This window comes from Nicotiana tabacum, chromosome 17, assembly GCF_000715075.1.
Source record: "Nicotiana tabacum cultivar K326 chromosome 17, ASM71507v2, whole genome shotgun sequence".
In the NCBI taxonomy this organism is placed as follows: Eukaryota; Viridiplantae; Streptophyta; class Magnoliopsida; order Solanales; family Solanaceae; genus Nicotiana; species Nicotiana tabacum.
This window is the reverse complement of record NC_134096.1, coordinates 104,635,896-104,663,679: the sequence shown is the minus strand read 5'-3', so window position 1 is coordinate 104,663,679 and position 27,784 is coordinate 104,635,896. Positions and strand designations below refer to the sequence as shown.

At 39.1% G+C, this 27,784-nt stretch overlaps 3 protein-coding genes across 4 annotated transcripts; 1 reads left to right on the top strand and 2 right to left on the bottom strand.

The window, feature by feature from the left end:
• Positions 1–87: 87 nt before the first annotated feature.
• Positions 88–8,514, bottom strand: LOC107783516 (chitin elicitor receptor kinase 1-like). Its single transcript, XM_016604492.2, has 12 exons — positions 7,849–8,514; positions 4,892–4,925; positions 4,790–4,797; positions 4,510–4,668; positions 3,979–4,178; positions 3,434–3,523; positions 2,056–2,149; positions 1,808–1,959; positions 1,638–1,729; positions 733–871; positions 538–636; positions 88–460 (listed from the first exon to the last, which is right to left on the bottom strand). The coding sequence occupies exons 1-12, from the start codon at positions 8,492–8,494 to the stop codon at positions 296–298; spliced, it is 1,878 nt and encodes a 625-aa protein (XP_016459978.2). The 5' UTR covers positions 8,495–8,514; the 3' UTR covers positions 88–295.
• Positions 5,679–7,106, bottom strand: LOC142171598 (uncharacterized). The gene has a single exon (XM_075234779.1). The coding sequence runs from the start codon at positions 6,970–6,972 to the stop codon at positions 5,911–5,913; it is 1,062 nt and encodes a 353-aa protein (XP_075090880.1). The 5' UTR covers positions 6,973–7,106; the 3' UTR covers positions 5,679–5,910.
• A 17,039-nt stretch (positions 8,515–25,553) lies between the features above and the next one.
• Positions 25,554–27,515, top strand: LOC107783517 (chaperonin-like RBCX protein 1, chloroplastic). 2 transcript variants are annotated; one of them, XM_016604493.2, is made up of 6 exons: positions 25,556–25,868; positions 26,027–26,118; positions 26,442–26,559; positions 26,819–26,835; positions 26,930–26,992; positions 27,247–27,515. In XM_016604493.2, the coding sequence occupies exons 1-6, from the start codon at positions 25,715–25,717 to the stop codon at positions 27,328–27,330; spliced, it is 528 nt and encodes a 175-aa protein (XP_016459979.1). In that variant the 5' UTR covers positions 25,556–25,714; the 3' UTR covers positions 27,331–27,515. The 2 variants fall into 2 exon arrangements, with proteins under 2 accessions (XP_016459980.1, XP_016459979.1); XM_016604494.2 differs by lacking the exon at positions 26,930–26,992 and having other exon boundaries at positions 25,554–25,868.
• Positions 27,516–27,784: the final 269 nt, after the last annotated feature.

Here is a 27,784-nt window from a genome sequence, read left to right as displayed (position 1 = left end):
ATTGATGATTGGGACAAATGGAGACCACAATTGATCCCTTGGGGGTTGTATGGGGAGGGTTAATAAAGAAAAGGCTGTACAATGTTATCAAGTTCCAATTTCCAAACCTTTTCTGCTTGAAAACTTAAACTTAACAAAACAAAAGAAAAGAGGGAAACAAAAGACAAAGAATTACAGAAAGAAAGGTGAAAATAAAATTAAAAAACAAATATGGTATATATAAACAAATAATACTTCCAAGCATTTTGAGGTTCTTAGGCCTTGAGAATGCTGGACTGATCACCAGCTGCTATTGCTACCTTCCTGTCATGAGATGGACAAGCCCTTGGTTTTCATAAAAGGAACCAATATCCCAATCCTCAGTTGAGGATGATAGAGTCATTAAAGCTACAACTATGGACCTCATGCTAGGTCTCAACTGAGGATTTTCATGTGTGCAAGCCTTGGCAAGCTGAGCAACCTGCAAATGAAACAACCAACTAATTTACAGAAGCGAAAACGCTTCATTTTATTACAAGAATAACAATGATACTTTACCTTGCAGACTGAATCTAGCGGATAGTCATCTCCTAGTTTGGGATCAACCACTTTGCGTAACCCTTCTCTAGCACCATTCTGGTTAAGAACATCCTCAAACTGCAAAATAGCATTATTGTTAGGAATAGATCAAAATTCTCTAAGTGGTTTAGAGGCTGGAGTTTATAGGTAAGACAAGAAGGTGACAACGCATACCAAAGCAACAAGCCCCTTTGATTCAGTTATAACTTCATTCGTCTTGACAATAGCTTCTTTAGCAGATATTAGTTCATAAAGCACTACTCCAAAAGCATAGACATCAACTTTCGGGGAAACGTCACCATACTGAGCGTACCTGTATGCAAGGCCCATTTAAACAAGATTAACTACAAATAAAATAAAAGGGAAAACCCAATGCACAAACCAATCAGCAAAATTCCTATTGACAACTATATTGGGCGAACGACAGTGCTTAATATCAGTATTTTACAGGTGACGGAATCCAGCAACATATGATGAAATAAGTTTTTCTTCCTTGCTGTTCGTATCCGAACCTTAAAATTCGTTGAACCTCACTGCTTCTTTATTATGGTCATAGAGCAGAGTTTATCTCCGATGGTATTATTTAAAATTAGCAACCATGTCTTAACTCTATTAGCATTTAGCAGAAATATCATGAAAGATATAGTCATTCCCAAAAGCAAATTTGAACCTGTAATATAATGCGAATGCATTTACAGGTTTTGCAAGAAAGAACTAGCAACTCCTTCAACTTCACTATTCTGCCATCGATCCAGACCTATGACACAGTACATTTAACTAATATACTCAACTTTCATGCCTTCTCTAGAATAATGTATATCCTGAACCTATCAGGATTAACAGCTACATACAATGACCTGCCAGATGTGAGCAAAAGACAGGAAAAGGAAAAGAATACCAAGTTTATTCTGCATTTACTTGCTACTGGGGTGGTTCTGAATCTCAGTGTTGAAACACATAGATATCTTAGCAGACAGAAGCATTACTGATGCCATTTCCATATATCATCATAGAATATAAAAACTGAAAAAATACAGGTATAAGATACCACCTAATGCCACCTGGAATTAGACGCTTACTCTGGAGGCATGTAACCAAAAGTACCCACAAGCCGAGTATGCAAAGAGGTGCTTCCAAATTCAGTTAGCTTTGTAAGTCCAAAGTCGGCTACCTACAAAAGAAAAGATCTTTAAATGCATTTATATGACAAGGCTTTGATCTTTAATTTGAAAATCACAATTTTCACAACCTTTGCACGGAAGTCTTTGTCAATCAGAATATTAGCAGATTTAATATCACGGTGGATATATAAAGGAACAGTATGCTCATGGATATATTCGAGTCCTCTAGCTGCATCAAGAGCAATTTGTACCCTGGTAGACCACGACAATGGATTCCGGCCTGGAAGTCAAAGATCGAGATGGATTTACAAGTGAGAAAAATGCAGCAAAGTGATTATATTACATGGTTTACACAGCATAACAGAATTTCACTTACCCGATCCGCGCAAGTGTTCGCCAAGGTTTCCATTTTCAATGTATTCGTAAACTAAGAATAAAGACCCTTCAACACAATATCCAATTAAGCGTACCTACAATAGGTTTTAAAAATAAATGTCATTTCATGGTCTCAATCAGAACAAGTATCTTTTGCCCTTTAAAATTGGCAGAGAAAGTTATCTTGCTCACTTTTCAAGGGAATGACCAAGGGGCTGTTGAAAAAAGGCACGCATGAAACAAATGAACTATATTCTGATCATTGCACAGAAGATATAACGTGATGCAGGCTCCCAAAGAGGCTCTGTGGTGATTATCATATGTAAATTTCATTATTTTTATATTTCTTAAACATGGATAGAAAGAATAAATCCAAGCATAGTTAATTCGACATATGGACCAAAGTCCTAAGTCACTGGGACAACACCATATTCTAATAGCTTGATGGCACAGAGCCACGTCACATGGCATTTCTGCATTTTGATTAGTAGAGAATGTGGCATATGAGCTGTGGCCGAGGTCGACTAGTAGATAACATGGCTCGTAGCCGAGCAGTCAATAACGGCCGAGGTCGAGTATCAAGGGCAGTGCTAACGGCTAGTTTTTGTAATAGGATATTTAAGAGAATATTCCATTTAATATTCTTTGTATTTGTACTTTTAGGGTTGACTGGGGTATGTCCCATATAAATAGAAAAAGAGATAGGGGAAGGGGGGTAACATTCTCTGATAAGAGCACTTTTTGAGAAGAAGACTTTCTCTCTATAAAAGATACAAACAATACTTTTCTAAGAAGATTCGATTATCTATTATTCCACACTTTTCCATCAGATCCGAGAATAGTTCCTATATTATTACATTTGTCTATCACTCATCACTGTCAGAAGGAGGAATCATCCACATCATTCAATATTTGGTGAATCATTCTCCTTATTTATGTTAATGCCATTTATTCTTATTTATTGCTTGATATTCTTCCATCATTAATCATCTTGAAACATTGAATGTACACAGCATTTAATCCTCCACCAACACTGTCCGGTTTTATTTGAGTTGACTAGTTATAAATCTGAGGATATTATTATTAACTAGGTTTAATCCCTTTTTATATAAAATTAATTAGTTTAATCAAAGATTTATATTTTTGGTCAAACACACATGGCATTTCTGCATTTTGATTAGTAGAGAATGTGGCATATGAGCTGAAGTTGAAAGTTGATTACAGAAAATTTTGGATCTCGAAGGAAGTAGAAGCATGTTTGAACTTCAAACCTTGAACCAGCTGCCAGGCTATCTTTACAGGAAACACAAGCACATAAACAAGAATACCTATACAAGGAATGTTGATACTTTCAATCATTATAAGAAGAATAAACTTACCAAGTTCAAGTGATGAACGTGCGTTAAGACTTTCAACTCGGCGAAGAATTCTTTCGATGCTTGCATATCCATTTTCTTAATTGCTGCTCTCTGCATTCAAGTCAGAAGAAGGCCTAAGCTAAAGACATGGCAAAAGGCAAAAGATACATTTTTTCTGATTTAAACGTGTATTATGAATCATTGAACCCTATGTTTCATTCAGTGGATACATCTAAGGACTAAGAGTATCAGCCTCCATGACCTCTTTAGATATGATGCTATGGCTATATAAAAAACAACCACATTTTGAACTCATGTAACTTTGCATGTAAACTTCAGATGATCTAGTAGTCATGGATTTATCTTCTTCATTCATAACTCAAGATCTTTAAGCTACAGTGTTCTCCATGCTCACTACTGATTAGTAATAGTTACTATGCTCTTTGCTGTTAGCCCTGTACCGGTATTGTGAATGAGAAGACATTGACAAATTAAAGTAGCAACCAACAAGTAGTAGGAGTATTTAAGTGTTTGTGTGAAATACTATGACAAGAATATCCACAAACCTCGCCTTTTAACATTCCATAAAAGACTAATCCAAAGCCGCCTTGACCAATCTTATTTTCCATGCTGAAGTTATTTGTAGCCTTAGCAAGTTCCTCATATGAAAATTCCACCGATTTATCCACTGTGATCCCTGTTGGCCTTGGAGAAATAACACCAAATAAAGGACCTGATTCTGTAATTTTCTCCAATTTTGGAGGACCTGATGCATAAAGGATTTCATTAAACCATTCTGATTACTTGGTTTTGAAGACAGTGTTTCATCAATTGTTAATATTATTGATTTGGCAGGTAAATTTGGCTTAACTATAGACGTTTTCAACAAAATATGCAGGGGAAACATATTTAAGGCTTTCTCACAGTGAACATGATGATTATTCATGGGAAAAGCGAGAGAAACAAGAAACATAAACAGCAGAAACTAGCGCTGCATCACTAGTTAAGGATATTTTATCCACATCTATCTACTTCAAGAAGCAACTACCATCTTTTTATTGGGGAAAAGATACATTACAATAAAAAAAATTACTTACGAAAGTGCTCATTAAAGTGTTCATCAGATGATCCTTGGAGAAATGATTCCTCCTCTATTTGCTTGCTCCTATAAAATACAAAATAAAGGCAAACTGCAAAGAAAGTAGCCCCAAAAATAGCTGCCACTATTATACCAGCAATGGCTCCACGTGAGATTCCTGGCAAAACGGCATCATTTAGTAAACCATATAGTAATACCAAAATATATGATCATACTTCATGTTTGAACTCATAAGTTGAAATATATCTCATCAGAGCAGTACGCGAAGTAGAGTCAACCTTTTGAACTGCAAAACAAAGCAGAGAGAATGTTCTCAGATGACTATCTCAGACCAAAAAAAACTAAGTAGATATCTAGAGCTTATCAAGATTGGATAAAACCTTGTCTTCAATGATGGAAATTTTCCATATGCATCTGCAATGATAGTGTAAAGGAACAAAAAAAAAAGATTACTAGGTCAGCAGTATGGCAAATTTAACAAATATAAATAATCATTCTTTACCATGAATCCTTTTTCATCCATATTAAATCATTCGAAGAAAAAAAAAAATTGGAGCTTTTGCACAGTAAAACAACTTGCAAAACCTATCCATAAACCACCTACTTCACCAGATTGTTTTAAGTATTAATGCATTACTTGCTAATCTTCCATCCAATTTAATAGCTGATCTTTATTATAGCCGGCCTTAATTTCTCGATCAATTGGATTTTGAATATACTAAACTTATATATAAGTGTAACCTCGTATATTAAACAAATGAATTATATTTTGCAGGAGCAAAACCAATTCACTTCCTTGTTTATTCCTCTACCAACTTCTGAGGAGTTAAATCACTGAATATTTATAAGATCGTATTCACATGCAGTAGTCCTCAAGCGGAGATGGATCCAAGATTTTTAGGATCAGGACTCCAGAGTATCACTGCAAGCTCACACGCTACTCTTTTGTAATCTGGTTACCAACTTAGAATAAACGTATCAATCACTAGGCAGTTAGTGTCTAGCTGTCTAGGCATTAGTCAGTAATTAGTTAGTCACATCTACTTATTGTAAATATACATAATTTTAGGATTTTCCAACTGTGTGTAGCTCGGGCGAAACCACACAAGCTACAAGCCTACAACCGAGCTATATCGGTTCCTATCCTCAAAACAATTCATAGTGACATTTAGTCAGAGCAATATCAGGTAATACAGGGTAGTATTAACAGTTAAATTAAAACAACAAATGGATGATACCATTCATTCCCCATAATTACCACATGATTCAAGTCCTACCCTGAAAAAAAGATTAACACCAAAATGCCGAAAAGCTCTCCTTTTCTTGGTTTTACACACACACACACAATGTAATTGCTCGGGGTAGACTCTTTCCAAAATGAATCACACAAAAGTGAAAATCAAGCACTGTGGTCGTCAATGTCCATAATGGCCCTAGTTCTATAGCGTCTGCTGTGCTTCTGCAAACTTCCAGGTCTAGCTCTGTGGGATGCATTATACCACTCATCTTCTTCCAATGCAGAGACTTGAGCATTATCAGATTCCACGGCAATAATGCTAAGGGGAATTGCTTTTCTCACTTGCATTTGTTCTGCCTTAGCGGGCTGCTTGGTGGAGGGGCCAGCAGGCTCCTGCTGCTTCATTCTCGGGTTAAATGTAGGAAATTTCTGGAAATTAGTGGCGCTATCATCCTCCAGCTGTGCTCGCTTCTTCATGAGACTGAAGAAGTCCATGTAGGCTTTCCGGTTGGATGCTTCATCCATATTATCTGAGGCATCAAGCGCATAGCAAGTATACTTGGACGGATTCCTTATATAATCTGGAACGGACGAATCCGGGGGCAAATTAGAATCTTCGTTGAACCTGAACACTTTAGGAGGTGGCATGGAAGTGAAATGAGCTTCTCTGAGGGCGGCCTCAGCAGCATCTTCCTGGAGCCTGAGCTTGGCGGCCAGGTGATTAGCGCGAGGATCTCTCTCAACTTCCTCAAGTGTAAGAGGAAGCTCATTGTAGGTATCCGTAGGAATTCCGTAGTCGGAGACGTCCCGCAAGTACAAGCGGTCACTAGGCTGCTGCTTCTCCCTACCGACGGCCACTTTGTCAAATTCGTCCTCTTCCTCCTCATAATCGAGAGTGGAATCTAAACCAATGCAGGACCGGATATCCGGTTCATCAGCATCTGGTTCTTCTTGGCCGTCACTGAGCTCTTCCAGATCGGACTGGAGCTGTTTGGGGAAATCTAGGGTTTGCAGGTGGGGCTTAGCGAAGAAGCCGTCAATATGAGGAGGGCAGGGTTTGGAATCAAAGTCGAGTAGTTCTCGGGAGGGGCTATCCCTGTCCCATTCCCTTTTGTGAATCTCGTCGTCGGTTAAACACCAGAGAGAACTCAAATTGGAGGAGGGGGCCGTCGAAGTCAGAGAGCCGAAGACCTTGTCCACCCGTACTCTGAAGCTGTCATCCATGGCTACCTTGTGAATAGTTAGTGCACTTCTTAAATTTGCCGCTCCCTTGTCAGCGTATGGATGCGCAGGTAAATAGGGATGCCGTGCCGTCGGTAAGTCGGTTATCCTTTCTTTTTTAGATAGCGTAAGTGCACTTTTAGCCACATTTATATTGCTTTTTTAAAACATACTCAGCATTAGATAATTTAAAACATAGCCACAGTTTTAAAAAAAAAGAACAGTAGAGGATCGCTTCTTCAAAGTTTTTTGGAATTTCTGTACTGAAGTTCAGTTTTTGCAGATCGAACTTCATAATAGTGTCCTGCAGTTCAAAAATTGTGGAGTTTGAACTTAAAGAATAGTACTCTGAACTTTAAGATATTTGGGCCGTGAAGTTTGCGATGAAGGTTCACGCTATTCTTTATGGACCAAACAATCAATGAGTACTCTTTTACATAATGAGGGAATAGATAACTTCATCTATGTGAATTCACAAAAATATATAGTTGGTGTTAAGTTCAGATAAAAGAGAAAGGTCGGTTGATGTTAGCGTAAAAATAGTTTTACTATGATAAATTGTCTGATATTGTAATTAGAGCGAGATAAATACAAAGCATTTCTATCAAATTTTTTATGTTTAACATATATAATCGATTGATAATGAATAAAGAAAAAAACATCCAACTAAGTTAACATGATAAAAGGTCACTGAATTCAAATTCAAACTTCATTGGCAACTGGCAAGGTCCAGTTACCCCTTGCTATGACTAAAATAAACTAAGAAATCCATTATGCTATCTTTTGCTCATTTGCTGGTCCAGTTTGAAACAATAACGTTCAAGGTATTAAATAACTAATTTCCAATTCAAATAAACAACAAAAATCCTAGTCACTAACCTCTAGCCGGCACAAACACTATTCCTGACCCGGAACCAAAATCCAAACCCGGATTGAACTTCTCCAGCAACTCAGCCGGCACACCCGACGCCATGGCCGCCGTTGACAAGTTCTCTCCCCGACGAAGAGGGTACGTGGCGAACAACCCATAATCGTCGGACACGTCTCTATCGCCACACGAGCAATTCACTGTCACATTGATCATGGCATAATCCGGTATGTTGATCGGGTCATACGTGTTGACCCGTTTGAGCCAATACTCCGTTGTAAGATTTGCAAAGACCATAGTGGCAACTTTTTTGTACGTATCACCAAACACTGTTTTATAAACAAAAGTATGTCCCAAAAAATCACCATTTAAACAATCACAAGAAAATGGGACATTAATCCTCGTATCACTAGTGATACTATCTTGGCTTGTAATTTCAGGATTGTATTTTAGAATATCTGGGATTGTTCGGTTGAATATGTGACTAATGTAAGTCAAATTAGCTCCTGGCCAAGTATGGTACGAAGCCAAAGCCATGTCACAACCATTTCCACACTTGGCTTCACCATTAATAAAAATGAAGAGAAAAAAACCAAGACTAAGCTGCAGAGTAAGTGTTATGGTTTTTACAGCTCTAATGCTCATTGTTATGATCATGAGAAGATTAAAAGAGAGAGAGAAGAAGAGGAGTAGTTATAGTCAAATATGCCATATTATATAACAAAATGTTGAAGGCATATTGTGTATTGTACGTCATGCCGTCTTCGAAAACTATTAGTATCTCCTTTTGTTCTTTTGTCTTTTGCCATCTTGCTGTGGCTTAATACTTCATTGTTATTCTAACATTATTGACGAAATAAAATATCCAATTGCAAACTCTCTATCCCATTGTCAAATTTGGATTCTTGGAATGTGAACTTATGCTTCCTGACAGGATGTACGTGCGAATTTCTATTGCTGGTGCGGCAAGCAGAAGAAGGAAAAGGACTCCTCTTTCTTTTCTTAAAATGCTTTAAATTAAATACATAATGTCACGTACACGTGCGGCACTTGACAACTCGCTTACGGTCTTGTACAACTTTCTCACGTTCTTGCTATGCCAAGTCAGTCTTACTACACTCGAGATCGCTAAGAGAATGGTAGAAAGAACACAAGAGAATTGTTAAAGAAAATTTTGTATTAGAGAGAACTTGAATTGTTTTCTTGATGAATTACAAATGAATGACCCCCTTTATATACTAGTCTCCTAGGGGCTAGAGTGTAAAATATTAATTATTAAACAAGTCCTTAATATTTACAAGATAGGGGTTTTCTCTAAAATTTTCTACAAGCCTAGAAGATTCCAAGGACTTTTCTAGCAAATCCATAAGCATCTAGGGTTTTCCAAAGGAAATGTCCATACTTCTCTAGAATCTTCTCGTGAATACTAGCTTTCCTCCTATGTAAGCTTCCACATGGTATTAATATATTCCAAATGGTGCCTATATGGCATGGTGACATGGCGGGTCATTACACTCTCCCCCACCTAATGTTGCGACGACCGCGGTGCAATGTTGCTGCATAAACTCTCAAATCTTATATTTGAATTGCCATAAGTCTTCATATCGTTCCCACGTGGCCTCCTCCAGAGATTGCCCCTTCCAATGGATGAGGAACATTGTGGTGGTTTTCTGCCCTTATTTTCTCCTGGCCTGGTAATCAATAATAGCCTCAATCTCCCGGTCATGTGAGGCAGTGATAGTAATAGGCACTCGACTTGATTGGCTCCTACTCGGATCATCCTTGTCTTCATGATATGGCTTAAGCATGCAGGCATGGAAGATATGATAGATCTTAAGATAAGATGGCATGTCAAGCTTGTATGAGATCTTGCCTACCTTGGAGACGATCTTAAATGGCCCCTCATACTTGCGAATCAGATTCTGATGCATGCCCCGCAGTGCCTTGAACTGTCTTGGGTTAAACTTCACCATTACCATGTCCCCAACTCTATAGTCTGTGGGACGCCGATTACGGTCCGCAAACTTCTTCATCTTCTTAGCTGCCTTATCCAAGTAGGACTTAGCAGTGTCAAGTTGCTCCTCCCATCCTTTGGCCATATGATAAGCCCCTAAACTCTTTCCCTCAAACGCAACTCGTAATGAATGTGGAGTTTATGGCTGTTGGCCTATGACTAGCTCAAATGGTGTCCGCCCCGTGGACTCACTCCGCTGCAAGTTATAAGAGAATTGGGCGATGTCCAGGAGCCTTGCCCAATCTTTTTGATGCGCGCTTATATAATGCCTCAAGTAGCATTCCAGTAAGGCATTTACCCATCCCGTCTGTCCATCCGTCTATGGGTGGAAACTAGTGGAAAAGTGCAGTTCCGTGCCAAGTATGTCGAATAACTCTCTCCAAAAGTTTCCAGTAAAACGGGGGTCTCGATCACTGATAATATGTCTTGGTAAGCCCCAATACTTTACCACGTTCTTAAAGAATAGCTTGGCGGCTTCCTTGGCTATGCAACCTGGTGAGGCGAGCATGAAGGTGGCATATTTGGAAAATCTATCCACGACCACCATAATAGTACCATAACCGTCGGACCTTGGTAGGCAAGTGATAAAGTCCATAGTCACGCTCTCCCATGGACGCTCTGCAACTGGTAGTGGCTCCAAAAGTCCTCCGGGCTTTTGTTACTCAACCTTGTCCTGTTGACAGACAAGACAAGTCTGCACATAACACTATATGTAATCTCGCATGCGTGGCCAATAGTAGACTGACTCAACCAAGGCTCTAGTGCGACGTTGGCCTAGATGACCAACCCACATTGTGTCATGACTCTCCCTTATGATCCGCTGTATAATGTCTCCAAACTTAGGTACGTAGACCCGCCGACTTGTGGTAAGCAGTAGGCCGTTTTCGACACAAAAATGTCTCGTATTGCCCTGGTTGGCTAACTCGATAAGTTGTTTGGCTGCTGGATCATGCTACATGCCTATTTTATAGCCTCACGAATGTCCCATCTTGTTGAAGTGATTGCAGCAAGCTCGGCTTTCCGGCATAAGGCATCGGCTACAACGTTACTTTTGCTCGGCTTATTCTCCAACACATAATCAAATTCGGCCAAGAAATCCTGCCACCTATGTCACGACCCAAACCGATGGGCCGCGACGGGCACCCGATGCCTTACTCAACCGAGTATCAACGTAACGTATCTTTCTTATTACATCATCATATACACGTGACATACGGACCTAATAGGCCAACATAATCATTAATAAACTCAAAACATAGGCCGACAAGGCCGTACAATCCTTCATATACATGATATCTGTCTACAAGCCTCTAAGAATATATAACTGTCATAAAGGTCGGGACAGAGCCCCGCCATACCAAACCATACACATCTAAATCATACTGACCAATCAAGCAACTCCGGAGCGAATGGAGTGCACTAATATCTTTTGTTGAGCTGATCGCCTACTTGGAGGACTCTCGACCTGTCTATCAAGACCTGCGGGCATGAAACGCAACGTCCCCAGGCAAAAGGGATGTCAGTACAAATAATGTACCGACTATGTAAGGAATGAAAACCAGTAAATAATAAACATGAGAGAAATATGGAGTAAAAAAGACTCGAATGTACATTTGCATAACTCTGTGAATCATTTTATTTTTTTATAATATCATGCATATGCGTATAACTGTCATACCATGCATAGGTATATGCGTTCATAACATCATCAAGCCTCTGAGGGCATTCCATCATATCATCTCGGCCACTGTGGGCAAATTATCAACGTATACCAACTGATCAGGTGGTGGTGCGTATATAACATCGTAACCTTTTCCCATATCCCATATACATATAATATATGCGTATATAACACCATCTGGTCATGGGTCAATATACATGTACAAATGCATGAAATGCATAAGAAATACATTAATAAGATTTTTCGGAATGTCATAAAAATAATATGCATGTCAGATAAATTTTATTCGGATAAATTTTATCAAATACGTATTTTTCTGAAAACCGTGAACAGAGGATATAATAATAATTCACATGGGGAATCAAGAATATAGACATCCCTAATATTTCTATGAATAGAGTCATATATGAAAGTTACGTATTTGCTCGTTTCGTTTGTATCGTACGGATCATACCAAAAGGAAAGAAGGGATAGCCTTAACATACATGGAGTACGAAAAAATCAGTATGATATTCTCGGAAAAAGTTGCACCGTACTCCTTTAGAACCGCAAAAATTTGCGTTGCTAATAATTCTCGTTGGATCCCTTTGGATTGCAATAATTCACGTTTTTGTGGGAATTTGCAGAAAATAGGTAAGAAGTCACGTTGCTAACATCTCATCTTTTGTGAGTGAGTATGCTGAATGTTTCTCTAAGCTTTATAGAAAATTTACTAATGAATTAGAGAGGTTTCTTTTTAATAATTGAGATGTGGGCCCCACTTAGCAAGACTTGGCCACAAAAATTAATCTAACTTTGCCACTTGCTTTGTGATTAAAGAGTCACTTGCTTGACTATGTCTTGCTGCCACGTTGGGATTCAAGGCTTATCCAAAAGATTTCAATTAATTATCCCTCAACTTCTTAATTAACTAAGTAATGTCCCATTACCCAATGATTAACTAATTATTCACATAATTACTTAAAATATTATTTACTTTTAACATGCCTTATACACCTTACTATCATAGCCGTATGGTACCTTGTATGGTACTAGTCCATAAATATCGGGTATTTTAGCTCGGGCCGTATTTTATCCCAATATATCAAACTTCGACGAAATTTATTTTCTTCGATTTGCTTACCCTTTCACCTTCACGAATTTACTCATCACTTGTTTGAAATAGCATAATATTTGTAACCTCAAAATAATCTCATTCCCGAGCTTGCGTCGATAAACTTACGACGAAACTTTAACGTCTGAAAATACGGGATGTAACATCTCATTTCCGAGCTTTCATCAATTTATTTCTGGCGTACTTCCACGTACGAAAACATGGGGTGTAACATCATTCCCCCTTTTGGAATATTCGTCCTCGAATGTTGACTGATGCACTTATTATTTTCATGACTTATGCCTTTCGAATACTTTAGTACTCTTATTGCCATCTAGGTAACTGTTCTGTGAACAATTCCAAAGGTCAGGGCATTCCCCCCTTTAGGCCTTTTTCTCACATCACGGTTTGTGGTCGGAATTCTTCTAATTTCGTAACTCTTGCTACCTTCTTCCATGCATCCTGTAGGACTTTTTTTTTTTTTTTTGCATGTGCTCCTATGCGACTCTTCCCTTCAGCTTTTATCCAATCTTTAAGCCTCACTTTGGGAACATATACAGAACTTGATAAGATGTCCATCTGGGCATCTATAAGTGTATTGAAGTTATTTGGTCGGTACTTTGTCGAACTTACGAATATTGCCATATCTCATTTCGTACTTTGTAACTTCTATCCATCCATTGTTGATTTACCTCAATGTTGATCTACAATCTACCACTGATATCTTGAAACTTCTCATGTAAAACATTATTACTAGGGCTTACGTCTTATCGGGGAACATCTGAAATGATTAGACTGATCCACCCGGGGACGATACCATGCTTCCATAACCATATTTCATAGCATCCCAATGTTATTCACCTTACATGGGTATTTTAATCTTGTACCATTTACCACGATTACACCCTCATTCTACTACGAGGGCAACATTTCATCTCTTCTAAATGTTACTAGTCTTAAACTCCTTTGAGTTCATTCAGGCTATACTGAGCTTTCTATAACTTAGAGAAACCATCAAATCTTCTTGTTTTCATGGGCTTAATCCTGAGGACTTATCCATTTTCGTCACCTTCTCACTTGCCCTTTCTTATCCTCACTTATGTCTTCCCAAAACCTTGTCGCTTTACCATACTTTAGCTTGCGACCTACATATATCCATTTATATTGCTCGCAATCTTGCTTGCACCATATATTTCCTTGTATTATTCTGGAACATCAAGCGAGACATCGCATCATCTCTAACTCTTCTTTACTCTCTTGACTAGATCTCTCGTTACTTAGAAACCATAGGCTGGAAGGTACGCCATTGACGACGCTGCTATCATTCCTGGATATTGAATCCTAGTGCCTTAGCCTTCTATTCGAAGCATGGACTATTCACGATTTTCTGCCTTTGAGTATATTGTGCCTTGTTCACCTTTACCTTACTTACCTTAAAATCTCGCATCGTATCTTTTATCTCTTTCATGACCTCCCTTCCACATAGATATAATTCACGTCCATAATTTGAAGCTCTATTATAATACTTGCACCTCTGGTGCCTATACAATCCGGTGGGAGCTCCATACTGAATTCTTATGAGGCTGGTATTTTTCTAACTGACTTTATCGTAGAGCCATTATAGAATATGGTTGTTGTACTATCCCTTTGGTACCTCTGATATTAAGAGTGATCCTGTAATGTTCTCAATCATGATTTCTATAATTTTCTGGGTCCAATAATCAAATTCTTGATTTACTTAGTTGATGTAACTCTTTAGTTTCCTCTTCCTTCTGATCATCCTTTATGTAGTCTTAAGCTATTTTCCGATATGCGGCTCATGACATTTAGTTATTGCTTTGGCCTTTCATGGACGCTATGGAAAACCATGATACAATCTTCTAATAATTTAATCCTTTGTCTATGACCTGGACCCAATTCCTTCTTTTAACTTATACCGGAGTCTTCTACGGCTGATCATTAATCGAATAATTCCTTTCGTTCCATTTCAGGTTTCTTCAACGTAAGCAATTTCTTTTCCTGGTCTTTTTCCCCCTTGTTGCGTGCATACTTAGCTTAACTGAGTTCTCACGAATGCCGAAATTTTTGTGCAACTCATATGGTCTCGAATATTACTTTTGGTTTTACTCCCCGCTCATTAGCCATGGTAGGTGCCACTTTCTTTTGGAGTGCATATAATTTTGTAGTGAGATTGTTGTTACAAGACCATTTACTATTTAGGTCACTTGTGCTTAGGTTGAAGCCTTCTCTCTTATTTCCTCAACTAGTCTTTCGTTGTAGTACTTAGGGAAGACCCTCTGACTCTTGTAAAGCTGCGAGCTTATTACATCGTATACCCGATAGATTATTTGATGTTCGTAATCACATATAATTATCCTTAGTTACTTTCCTCCACGCTCATGTGCTCGTACGGTATCTTCTGAACTGAAGTTTTGATTGTTTTTCCAGTGGGACTCTCTTTTATTTTCATAACACTCATACGGTATCTTTAATTACCCCAACTCTTATCTGAATATTTCTCAAGGTCGCGATATCATATATGTGAGATTGAATTCCCCATGTTGGGGTTCACTTTGTTTATCTTGCACGATCTATTGATTTGTCTGTATCCTCTTGTCTAGCCATAACTAGGCTCTTCTTGAATCAACTACTAACTATTCATTGGCCCACTCTCATATCAATATTCCGCGTAATCTTTCTTGGGTTATTTCCTTTGTCTTAACTTATGTCTCGTATTGGCTCCTTATTTATCAATAACATCTCGAGCAGGAACCCTCACTTCCTCTCCTTGACATCGTGTTTGCATAATGTTCTGGAATCGTAGCCTATCTGTAGGCTTTGAATAAGTGCAATCTCATCCCTTTCTCATTTTTATCGCATTCTTCCTTTACCATTCCATAATTACTGGAATCACTTAATTCTGACTTAATGCCACATCACTCCATATTCCCCCTTTAGGGAAGTACTAATATTTTGCACTACAACAATCTACCTATAGATGTTTTACCTCTTCATCATTGGCGTCTTCTCGCATTATCGATGACCCTTACTCGCCTTGCAGTAATCCTTCTGTACCAAGGATAACGAAATTCCTTACTCGCGAGAGTGGCACTTAGTGTAACTGGCACACATAGTCCCTTAAGCTTAACTTTGCTCACATTGCTTGCGTTAGGGAAGCATCTTCCTGAATGACTATTCTCTGAATTTCTCATGAATCTTCTTCTGTTGTCCATTCTATTATCGCCGGAACAAAATATGAAACTCTCATGATGCCGAGTATTATCCAATCACTGAGTCCCTAATTCACGTTTAGTTTATCTTGTTCACCAGCCCATACTGATTTCTATTACTCCGGAGTCTAACTTTTCCTTCCGGTAGTTGCGTTGGAGTCACGAACTTATTTCTCTAAGTGAGGATATGACTTTATGGCCTATACTCTTTTGTTGTCTCAAAACCTGTCACCTCTCGTTTTTTCCTTCACTTGACTATAGATTCTGTAATACTCTACCGTTGTCATGCATGTATCATATCTTACTCATAATGCTTCATTAATTCTCTTCTTATTCCCTCACTAATATTTATGTCTATCACATTATTCTGAAAACTCCAACAAGACATTCTTTTGCTTTTAACTCCCCTTGCTCCATCCACCGGCCCTTCGGGTTGCCTGACATTCTCTCTCTGCTAGGGACGGGAGTCACACTAAGATAATATTTATCCCTTCTAGGATTCCAGTGCTTATCTTTGTAGTACTCATATCTAGCTATACTATTTTAGGGTGCACCATCGAGGTGTCTTACAAGGAGATCCATTACCACGTTTGCTATATCCTTCGAAAACGTCAACTAACTCCACCAATCCATCCACTGTTTTGGGTTACTCTATCCCCAGCCGGATCCTGATAACTCGTCCTTCTCTTAAACTATGTCTGTTAGCTCCCATAGGGCATAACTGAGATCGGTGTGGCCGATTGTACATACATTTGTCACTGTTGAAAGTAACTCAAAATATTTATATCTCCCTTCCTGAATGGTAAATAATGATAATCTTTATTAAGTGGATTCCACGTACCCTTTTTCATCTTGCTTCTTTTACTTCTTGAAACTTATACCTTCTGATTCTTTCATTGCTTTTTATCATAAGAGTGGATAGGCATTCTTGCCTTAGGGATCCTTATCAAGAAGCTTACATATCTTAGTATACACATGATCTGCTGAATACCCCATCTTTATCCATCAAAAGCATGATGCAAAAATCGAGTTCCTCTGACTCAACTCTTTCACAACTATATCCCTTACCAATCGTCTTTCTGGATGTAGGCATCATCGTATTATGAATAAGATAGAGTTTAGGAAATTGAGTTCCTGCAACTGAGCTCTACCACACGATCTAGAGTAAGAAGAAAGAGTAACAGTCCTAAATGCCCTATAGCCTCTTGCTTATAAGTGCGGTGCACAACACACCCATAAACAAGACTCTACTAGACATGACTTCTAGACTCTCTAGGATAGAACTGCTCTGATACCACTTTTGTCACGACCCAAACCGATGGGCCGCGATAAGCACCCGGTGCCTTACTTAACCGAGTGCCAACGTAACGTATCTTTCTTATTACATCATCATATACACGTGACATACGGACCTAATAGGTCAACATGATCATTAATAAACTCAAAACATAGGCCGACAAGGCCGTACAATTCTTAATATACATGACATCTATCTACAAGCCTCTAAAAATATATAACTGCCACAAAGGTCAGGACAGAGGCCCGCCATACCAAACCATACACATCTAAATCATACTGACCAATCAAGAAACTCCGGAGCGAATGGAGTGCACCAATATATTTTGCTGAGTTGATCGCCTACTTGGAGGACTCTCGACTTGTCTATCGAGACCTGCAGGCATGAAACGCAGCGTCCCCAGGCAAAAGGGACGTCAGTACAAATAATGTACCGAATATGTAAGGAATGAAAAACAGTAAATAATAGACATGAGAGAAACATGGAGTAAAAGACTCGCATGTACGTTTGCATAGCTCTGTGAATCATTTTATTTTTTATAATGTCATGCATATGCGTATAAATGTCATACCATGCATAGGTATATGCGTTCATAACATCATCAAGCCTCTGAGGGCATCCCATCATATCATTTCGGCCACTATAGGCAAATTATCAACGTATACCAGCTGATCAGGTGGTGGTGCGTATATAACGCCGTATATATAATGACATCTGGTCATGGGTCAATGTATATGTATAAATGCATGAAATGCATAAGAAATACGTTAATAAGATTTTTCAGAAAGTCATAAAAATAATATGCATGTCGGATAGATTTTATCACATACGTATTTTTCCGAGACCCATGAACAGAGGATATAATAATAATTCACATGGAGAATCAAGAATATAGACATCCCTAGTATTTTTATCAATAGAGTCATTTATGAAAGTTGTGTATTTGTTCGTTTCGTTTGTTTAGTACGGATCATGCCAAAAGGAAAGAAGGGATAGCCTAAACATACCTGGAGTAGGGAAAAATCAGTATGATATTCTTGGAAAAGGTTGCACCGTACTCCTTTAGAACTGCAAAATTTTACGTTGCTAATAATTCTTGTTGGATCCCTTTGGATTGCAATAATTCACATTTTTGTGGGAATTTGCAGAAAATAGGTAAGAAGTCACGTTGCTAACATCTCATCTTTTGTGAGTGAGTTTGCTGAATGTTTCTCTTAGCTTTATAGAGATTTACTAATGAATTAGAGAGGTTTCTTTTTAATAATTGAGTGTGGACCCCACTTAGCAAGACTTGGCTACAAAAATTAATCTAACTTTTCCACTTGCTTTGTGAATAAAGAGTCACTTGCTTGACTATGTATTGTTGCCACGTTGGGATTCAAGGCTTATCCAAAAGATTTCAATTAATTATCCCTCAACTTCTTAATTAACTAGGTAATGTCCCATTACCCAATAATTAACCAATTATCCACATAATTACTTAAAATATTACTTACTTTTAATACCCTTTATACACCTTACTATCATGGTCATGTGGTACCTTGTATGGCACTAGTCCATAAATACCGAGTATTTTAGCTCGTACCGTATTTTATCCCAATATATCAAACTTCGACGAAATTTATTTTCTTCGATTTGCTTACCCTCTCACCTTCACGAATTTACTCATCACTTATTTGAAATAGCATAATATTTGTAATCTCAAAATAATCTCATTCCCGAGCTTGTGTCGATAAACTTACGACGAAACTTTAATGTCTGAAAATACGATATGTAACATCTCATTTTCGAGCTTTCATCAATTTATTTCTGGCGTACTTCCACGTACGAAAACATGGGTATAACAACCTAGCCTGTTTTGTGTGAGCTTCTTCTGCGTCTGAAAGTAGCTAGTAGTTATATTGTCGGTCTTGACCACGAACCTCGACCCGAGCAAATAATGTCTCCATGTACAAAGGCAATGCACAATGCCAGTCATTTCCTTCTCTTGCATCGTGTAACGCCGCTCTGTCTCATTTAACTTACGGCTCTTAAACGCTATGGGATGCTTATCCTTCATCAGGACACCCCCAATGGCAAAGTCTGAGGCATTTGTGTGCACCTCAAATGTCTTGGCAAAGTCAGGCAGCGCCAAGACTAGTTCCTCTGTTACAGCTTCCTTAAGGCCTTCAAACGCTTTTTGACAATGCTCCGTCCAAACCCATAGTTTGCTCTTCTTTAGCAACTCAGTCAATGGTTCGGCTTTTGTTGAGTAGCCACTCATGAACCGACGATAGTAGTTAACAAGGCCAAGGAAGGATCTAAACTCAATTACCTTTATGGGTGCCTCCCACTCATGGATAGCACGTACCTTAGCCTCGTCCATGCGTAGCTCGCCATTGCTAATTACATGGCCTAAAAAGTGCACCTTTGATTGTGCAAACTCACATTTCTCCCTCTTAATGTATAGTTCATTCTCCTGTAAGACTTGGAAAACCTTCCTTAAGTGATCCATGTGCTCCTCCAAGGTGTTGATGTAGATGAATATGTCGTCTAGGTAGACTACCATGAACTGATCAAGGTAGGGATGAAAAATCTTATTCATAAGGGTACAAAATGTGGCCAGTGCATTGGTTAAGCCGAAGGGCATCACTAACCACTAAAAGGCTCTATATCTCGTCACACATGTTGTCTTTGACTCATCCTCTTCTACAATGCAAACCTGGTAATAGCCCTGCGAAGATCCACCTTGGTAAAGTACTTGGCTTGCCCAAGTCTATCGAACAAGTCAGCAATGAGCGGGATCAGGAACTTATTCTTCATTGTGACCTTATTAAGTGCTCGGTAGTCTATGCACAAGTGCAGCGATCCATCCTCCTTCTTCTGGAACAATACTGGTGCGCTAAAAGGTGCCTTTGATGGGCGAATATGACCAGCATCTAGCAACTCTTTCAATTGTTTCCTGAGCTCCTCTAGCTCGGGCGGTGCCATACGATATGGGGCAAATGCTGGTGACTTAGCCCTTGGCTCCAACTCAATCTTGTGATCCACCTCTCGCCTAGGCGGCAAGTGTTTATGCAACTCCCCTGGCATGACGTATTTGTTTTCCTCAAGCAACTTCTCTATGTAAGGCAGCAGTGTCTCTTGAAAATTCTTGTCTTTCTCCAGACTTGTGATGGTTGCCACGAACGTCGGTTCCCCCTTATTGATCCCCTTGACAACCTACATAGCTGAGAGTTGTGCTTGGATCTGTCCGTGTGGCATAGTCACTGTAGGTACCATGCAAGCTCCTTCTCGCTCCATAACCAAGAGATGTTGGAGGTAGGGGTCGATCAAAGTACGACAATGTCTAAAGAACTCTTTCCCCAATATGATGTCAAAGATATCCATAGCGATTACAGTAAAGTTTGTCATACCTTTCCAAGTTTCCAATTTGACACCAACTCCATTAGCTACCCCACGAGCATTCTCTCCTCGGCATTCACAGTCTTAACGCGAGAGTTGGTTGGAGCAAGCTTCAATTCTAGTCTCTTTGCGGCAACCTCAGTCACGAAATTATGAGTTGCTCCAGTATCCACCATTGCACGAGCATGGTTGTTGTTGATGGTGAGATCCACGTATTGATTTCCATTCTCGGTAGGTTGGATAGATTGCTTCGTGACAGCACCGCATAATCCGATCATACCCAACTGTGCGGTTCCCGAACTCTCTCCTTGCGGCTGCTCCTTCTGTTCATGGACCATGGCACTGAGGCTCTTTAGGTCGGGACAATTCTTGAAGCTGTGCGGCCCTCCGTATATGTAACATCCCTTCTTCTCGGCCTGTGCCTTCTTCTCGGCGTAGCCCGCACGGCCACATGACTTTTTGGAATTTTGAGTCTTGTAGTATTGTTGTTGTATATCCTTACCTTTGCCACGGTCTCCCCCACCTTTGACATTGTTAAACTTTGATTCTTTGCATTTGCCTTTGTCGTGCTTGTCATGCCTGAAATCCATCAATGATTCGGCCTCCACTATGGCTTGGTCTATATCTGTGACTTGCCGGCAATGCAACTCCTTCTTAGCCCAATTTTTCAACCCGTCCATGAAGTGGAACAACAAGTCATCACTGGTCAGGTTGGGGATTTGAAGCATAAGGGTAGTGAACTCCTTGACATAGACACGTATGCTCCCTATTTTCTTCAACTCCCTAAGATTACGCCTTGCCTCGTACAGGACATTATTTGGAAAGAACTGTCGCTTGAACACGGCTTTGAACTGGTCCCACGTGCTAATAGTACATAGACTTTTATCCACATCGGCCATATTCCTTCTCCACCAAAGCATGGCAGTCTCTGAGAGGTACAACACTGCAATGTTGATCATGGCTTCGTCGTCCCTCACTTTGCTGTGCCTGAAGTACTTTTCCAAGTGCTAAAGGAAGTTTTTCACTTCTTATGCATCACGAACACCTTTGAACACCAGGGGTTTGGGAGCCTCGGTCTTGGCCTCCCTTGTCACCACAACATTGTTGGCTGCCTCGATCACGCTAGCACTAACATGATCCTTGAGTGACTCTATCTTTGCCTTCATAGCATCGATAGTAATCAAAGCCTCTATGAGTCTGCAAAGGCAGTGGTGGTTTGCCTTAGTTCCATCTCGGTCTGTGTACGTTCCTCTAGGTCATTTCAGATACTCTCAATCTCTTCAAGAATGTGCCCCTCAAGAACGCTAAGGGTGCCTTCCACTTTCCCCAAGTGTTGGCCAAAGATCTCCATGTCATCCATCCCCGCGTTCATCTTCATCACTAAATTTTTACCGAGCGAGACGTCCTTGGGCAGGACCTCCACTTCATCCTCGCTCGCCTCAGTGGCAAATGGTTCTTGGGATGTAAGCCCTTCATTTGACACAACCTCGGGTGGCACCTCCCGGCTCTTGTTGGTGTTATTCCTCTTTTTGTTACGGCCACTCTTGCCAACAGCTATGTCAAAGATATCCATAGCGATTACAGTAAAGTTTGTCATACCTTTCTAAGTTTCCAATTTGACACCAACTCCATTAGCTACCCCATGAGCATTCTGTCCTCGGCATTCACAGTCTTAACGCGAGAGTTGGTTGGAGCAAGCTTCAATTCTAGTCTCTTTGCGGCAACCTCAGTCACGAAATTATGAGTTGCTCCAGTATCCACCATTACACGAGGATGGTTGTTGTTGATGGTGAGATCCACGTACTGATTTCCATTCTCGGTAGGTTGGATAGATTGCTTCGTGACAGCACCGCATAATCCGATCATACCCAACTGTGCGGTTCCCGAATTCTCTCCTTGCGGCTGCTCCTTCTGTTCACAGACCATGGCACTGAGGCTCTTTAGGTCGGGACAATTCTTGAAGCTGTGCGGCCCTCCGCATATGTAACATCCCTTCTTCTCGGCCTGTGCCTTCTTCTCGGCGTAGCCCTCACGGCCACACAACTTTTTGGAATTTTGAGTCTTGTAGTATTGTTGTTGTATCTCCTTGCCTTTGCCACGGTCTCCCCCACCTTTGACATTGTTAAACTTTGATTCTTTGCATTTGCCTTTGTCGTGCTTGTCATGCCTGAAATCCTTCAAAATGATTCGGCCTCCACTATGGCTTGGTCTATATCTGCGACTTGCCGACATTGCAACTCCTGCTTAGCCCAATTTTTCACCCCGTCCATGAAGTGGAACAACAAGTCATCATTGGTCAGGTTGGGTATTTGAAGCATAAGGGTAGTGAACTCCTTGACATAGACACGTATGCTCCCTGTTTGCTTCAACTCCCTAAGATTACGCCTTGCCTCGTACAGGACATTGTTTGGAAAAAACTGTCACTTGAACACGGCTTTGAACTGGTCCTACGTGCTAATAGTAAATAGACTTTTATCCACATCGGCCATATTCCTTCTCCACCAAAGCATGACAGTCTTTGAGAGGTACAACACTGCAATGTTGATCATGGCCTCGTCGTCCCTCACTTTGCCGTGCGTGAAGTAGTTTTCCAAGTGCTAAAGGAAGTTTTTCACTTCTTATGCATCACGAACACCTTTGAACACCAGGGGTTTGGGAGCATCGGTCTTGGCCTCCCTCGTCACCACAATATTGCTGGCTGCCTCGATCACGCTAGCACTAACATGCTCCTCGAGTGACTCTATCTTTGCCTTCATAGCATCGATAGTAATCAAAGCCTCTATGAGTCTGCAAAGGCAGTGATGGTTTGCCTTAGTTCCATCTCGGTCTGTGTACGTTCCTCTAGGTCATTTCAGATACTCTCAATCTCTTCAAGAATGTGCCCCTCAAGAACGCTAAGGGTGCCTTCCACTTTCCCCAAGTGTTGGCCAAAGATCTCCACGTCATCCATCCCCGCGTTCATCTTCATCACTAACTTTTTACCGAGCGAGACGTCCTTGGGCAGGACCTCCACTTCATCCTCGCTCGCCTCAGTGGCAAATGGTTCTTGGGATGTAAGCCCTTCATTTGACACAACCTCGGGTGGCACCTCCCGGCTCTTGTTGGTGTCATTCCTCTTTTTGTTACGGCCACTCTTGCCAGCAACATCTTGGATGACGTTGGCTTGGGTGTTGGCATCGTTAATTTCTCCGTCGTTCGCCATTCCCTTAGTTGCAACCTTTGCTCTGATACCACGTTGTCATGTCCTTAGTCGTTAACTAAGTACACGTGTGGCGCTTGACAACTCGCTCACGATCTTGCACAATTTGTTCACGTTTTTGCTATGCCAAGTCAACCTTACTACACTCAAGATCGCTAAGAGAATGGTAGAAAGAACACAACATAATTGTTAAAGGAAGCTTTGTATTAGAGAGAACTTGAATTATTTTCTTGATGAATTACAAATGAATGGCCCCCTTAATATACTAGTCTCCTAGGGGCTAGAGTGTAAATATTAATTGTTACACAAGTCCTTAATATTTACAAGATAAAGGCTTTCTCTAAAATTCTCTACAAGCCTAGAAGATTCCAAATAATTTTCTAGCAAATCCATAAACATCTAGGGTCTTTCAAAGGAAATGTCCATACTTCTCTAGAATCTTTTCACAAATACTAGCTTTCCTCCTATGTAAGCTTCCACATAATATTAATATATATCAAATGGTACCTATATAGCATGATAATATGGCGGGTCATCATACTAAGGTGTTAAGAATAATTTTATATTACTCCTATCAATGTAATTTAATTTAAAATAGCATATTATCCACTTTATTTTTTGGGTTATCAGATCACGTTTGTTAGGAATAGTTAGATGCTAGTGCAAATAACTTTAACCTATTGGCGTAAAAACATTATAAAGTGTCGGTGCTCATAACTTAAACTTTACTAAAAAAGTTAATGTTCTTCTTTTCTGTTTTTGCTTATGTACACCAACGAGAGAAGGGCATACCTTCGGAAATTGTATCATTGATCACGACACCTTATGGTAGTGCCACTCTTTGCGACTTTGTTAAAAGCATGGTCTAAAGTTCAAGTTCCCTTTCGCACAAATTATTGTGACGGTTTCTTAGAAAATATAAATCATATAGATTATAAGAGAATGTAAGTTCAGACATTGTAAAGTCACTTCATTTATTTATCTACTTGTTTCATTGGGGTACAACCATGCATACCAAAGTAATACTAGCTCTGTTCAAACTAAAAATCATTAAGTTAGTACAATTGTACAAATACTGGCGTTCTTCTAGCGTGCAGTCCATGTAAACAAAGGCTGTAAATTTTTCTATTGAATATCAATGTTGGTTTTTAATGTCAACATTTATTAGCTTTATGATATATCAGGTGGTGTAAATGTTTTTTTTCCTCGGGGGATCCGGTTTTCCTTTTCTGACGGACCATTGGTGAATAAAGAATTCTAATAGAGAAATTTTAACAAGGTCAAATAAAGTGTTTGAACTGAGAATCAAACCTACTACTTAAGATAACTTTCGAGCTACATTAATCACCATATTAGAAACTTTCATTGTATCTAAGGGAATTCAATTGAATTGCCGTCCAAACATGTAGTTCGGTAAAAACTTACTTATATTGTTGTATTTAAATCAGATCATATTATTTTATCATGATTAAGTGATAAATTAAGATGTAAATATCAATTAACTATATTTAGTTATAATTATATTTGTAAAGATATATATCATATACTTATAGGATTGGTATAAACACATGATCCGGAGAAGTATTATTTGTTCCCTTGAACAAACATGCCAAAAAATCGATGTTGATTATAGAGAGACAAATCTCTAGTTGATAACGTTGACTTAAAGTCATAAGACCTCTTCTCAGTTCTCACTTGGTTCTAGTTTATCAACGTGGCAATGCGGCTTATGTGCATTGGATAGAGTGGGATCCATATTTCATCTTCGCAAGAGTAAAATACAAAAACTATAGTACTAGCTGTTTTCCTTTTGCAGAGTCTCGAGATATTTATGCAATGGACCAGAGATATTTCTTTCTTTATTTTCGTTTTCCTAAGATTTTATTCGTTAGGACCACTGCCATTTGAAAATTAACTTACCCAACGCTTTAATACTCTTCGCTTAGCAAACAAACAATCTAGCACAACTACTGGTGTCAATGGAGTACTCTACAGCAACCATATTTTCGCAGCTATCCTTATTTCCCTCAAGACTTCAAACAGAAACCAGAGCTTACCCATTCAAGCCATGGCCATGGATGCAGAGAACTTCCCAACCTAACCGTCTCCAGTGTCACAAGATGTACGTCCCTGGTGTGTAATCAGTATATATATAGTTGCCTTTTCTTGTGTTGCAATTATCGGATTTAAGCGCATTTGTTTAATAACTGTAGTGTTCGTGTTCGCCTGTTTACACCTTGATATACTAAGATTTATGTTGACTTATGCAGGATTTGTGTTGACTTATGCAGGATTTGGGACATCACCAGAATCCACTGCAGCCAAACATCTACACGACTTTTTCAACTATATTGCTGTTAAAATTGTTGCTGCACAGCTTCAGGTTCATTATCTCCTACTTAGCAAATAGTTGAAGAACAATTCATCTCATAAGCATGTCTCGGTATTTCTACATATAGATAAAAGGATATACTAGAACAAATATGAAGCATAGGTTTTTCTTTTTAGAGTTTAACTTCTATGCGTCCACAATACAAAATAAATTTTTACACTACCAGATCACCTAAAAGATGACATTATTCACTAGTTTAATAAGAGAGATTTCCTATTAAAACAGATTAAAATGCACTAGTTTTAAAAAAAATTATACTGCCTATAAGTTAAATCCCCTTAAAACTAGTCATTAACCAAAATTTCACATGGCAGAGCTACAATCCTGAGGCATATGAGGAGCTGAGGGAGTTTCTCGATAGAAATCCATTGAGTGATGGTGATAAGTTTTGCGCAGATTTGATGAGGGAATCCCCAAGACATAAAAATCTAGGTACATCAACAATTTCCAAATTTATTTGTAACTATTTAAGCCAAAATTCTTCTCCAAGATGTCTGTTTACTAGGATTCTTGTTTTCCTGTCAAATATCCCCAAGACATAAAAATCTGTTTCTGCAATTAAAGAATACCAGACTTTATCAACTGAGTAATTTCTCTTACCAAGTTATATACAATGTGTCAAAGTCCTAACCTTTCTTTTGTTTAAATGTTTCACTGGAATCTGTGGGAACTTTGTGGCTCCTTCTTCCAGCTTTGCGCATCTTAGAGGTTGGCTTACTCTCTCTAGCCTCTTTTTTCCTCCCTAGTTTGTTCGTCATATCAATTTATGACATCAAACTGAATTAGATATATCTTAATAAAGGTTCGATCAGCATACTGTAAGGAAGATTTTGAATGGGATAACTTGAAGCGCTTAGCATCAAAGGTAAAAGATTATGGATTTATCTAATATTCACTGACGTGCATATGATTTCTTTTTAATGATCAATGTATTTTTCAAGTTGCTAATTACATTGATTATACCTTTAAGGTCACCTGATGGTGTAAAAAAAGATTTCACACTATTATTAGTATTTAAAAGTTAAAGCCCAAAGTTTATTGCTTTACCTCGTCAATGAACTCCTCTGCCACTTCTGTTCTGTGTCTTAGTTGTATCTACTATATCTTCGGATTTTGCAGATGGTGGATGATTCTAATAAAAAGCTTATGATGGATTATATAGTGGATACGAGCTGCACAGTAGACGGAAAGCAAATTTGCTAGACAAATTCCTGAACATTCTTGATCAGGGTGTACTGTATCATATTATAACTTGTATTTAAAAGACAAATTTCTAAGATGAAGTGAACAACAACCAGAATATCCTTATAGATTCTTGATGTATTGTAACTTGTATCAAACTGAAAAATATAAACTTGTTATCATTTATACAACTCTAATTGTCAATAGATGTGTGATGGTTTACAATGCTCCAATTGTCTAAATGACCAATGAGTGTTTTCACTTAACTTCATATGCCTGTATATTTCACATTCTGGCTTATGGCCTTCCAATGTGCTTTTTTTTCATCGAGATCATTTGGCTGCAAAATTCAGCCAAGTGTGAGCAGATATGTGTAATATTTTCTGCGTGTACATATGTGTATGTGAAAAAGAAAGTACATCAAACTGCTAGATCTTGGCAACAGAATTTGGAGAAGTTAATCTTTACATGGACT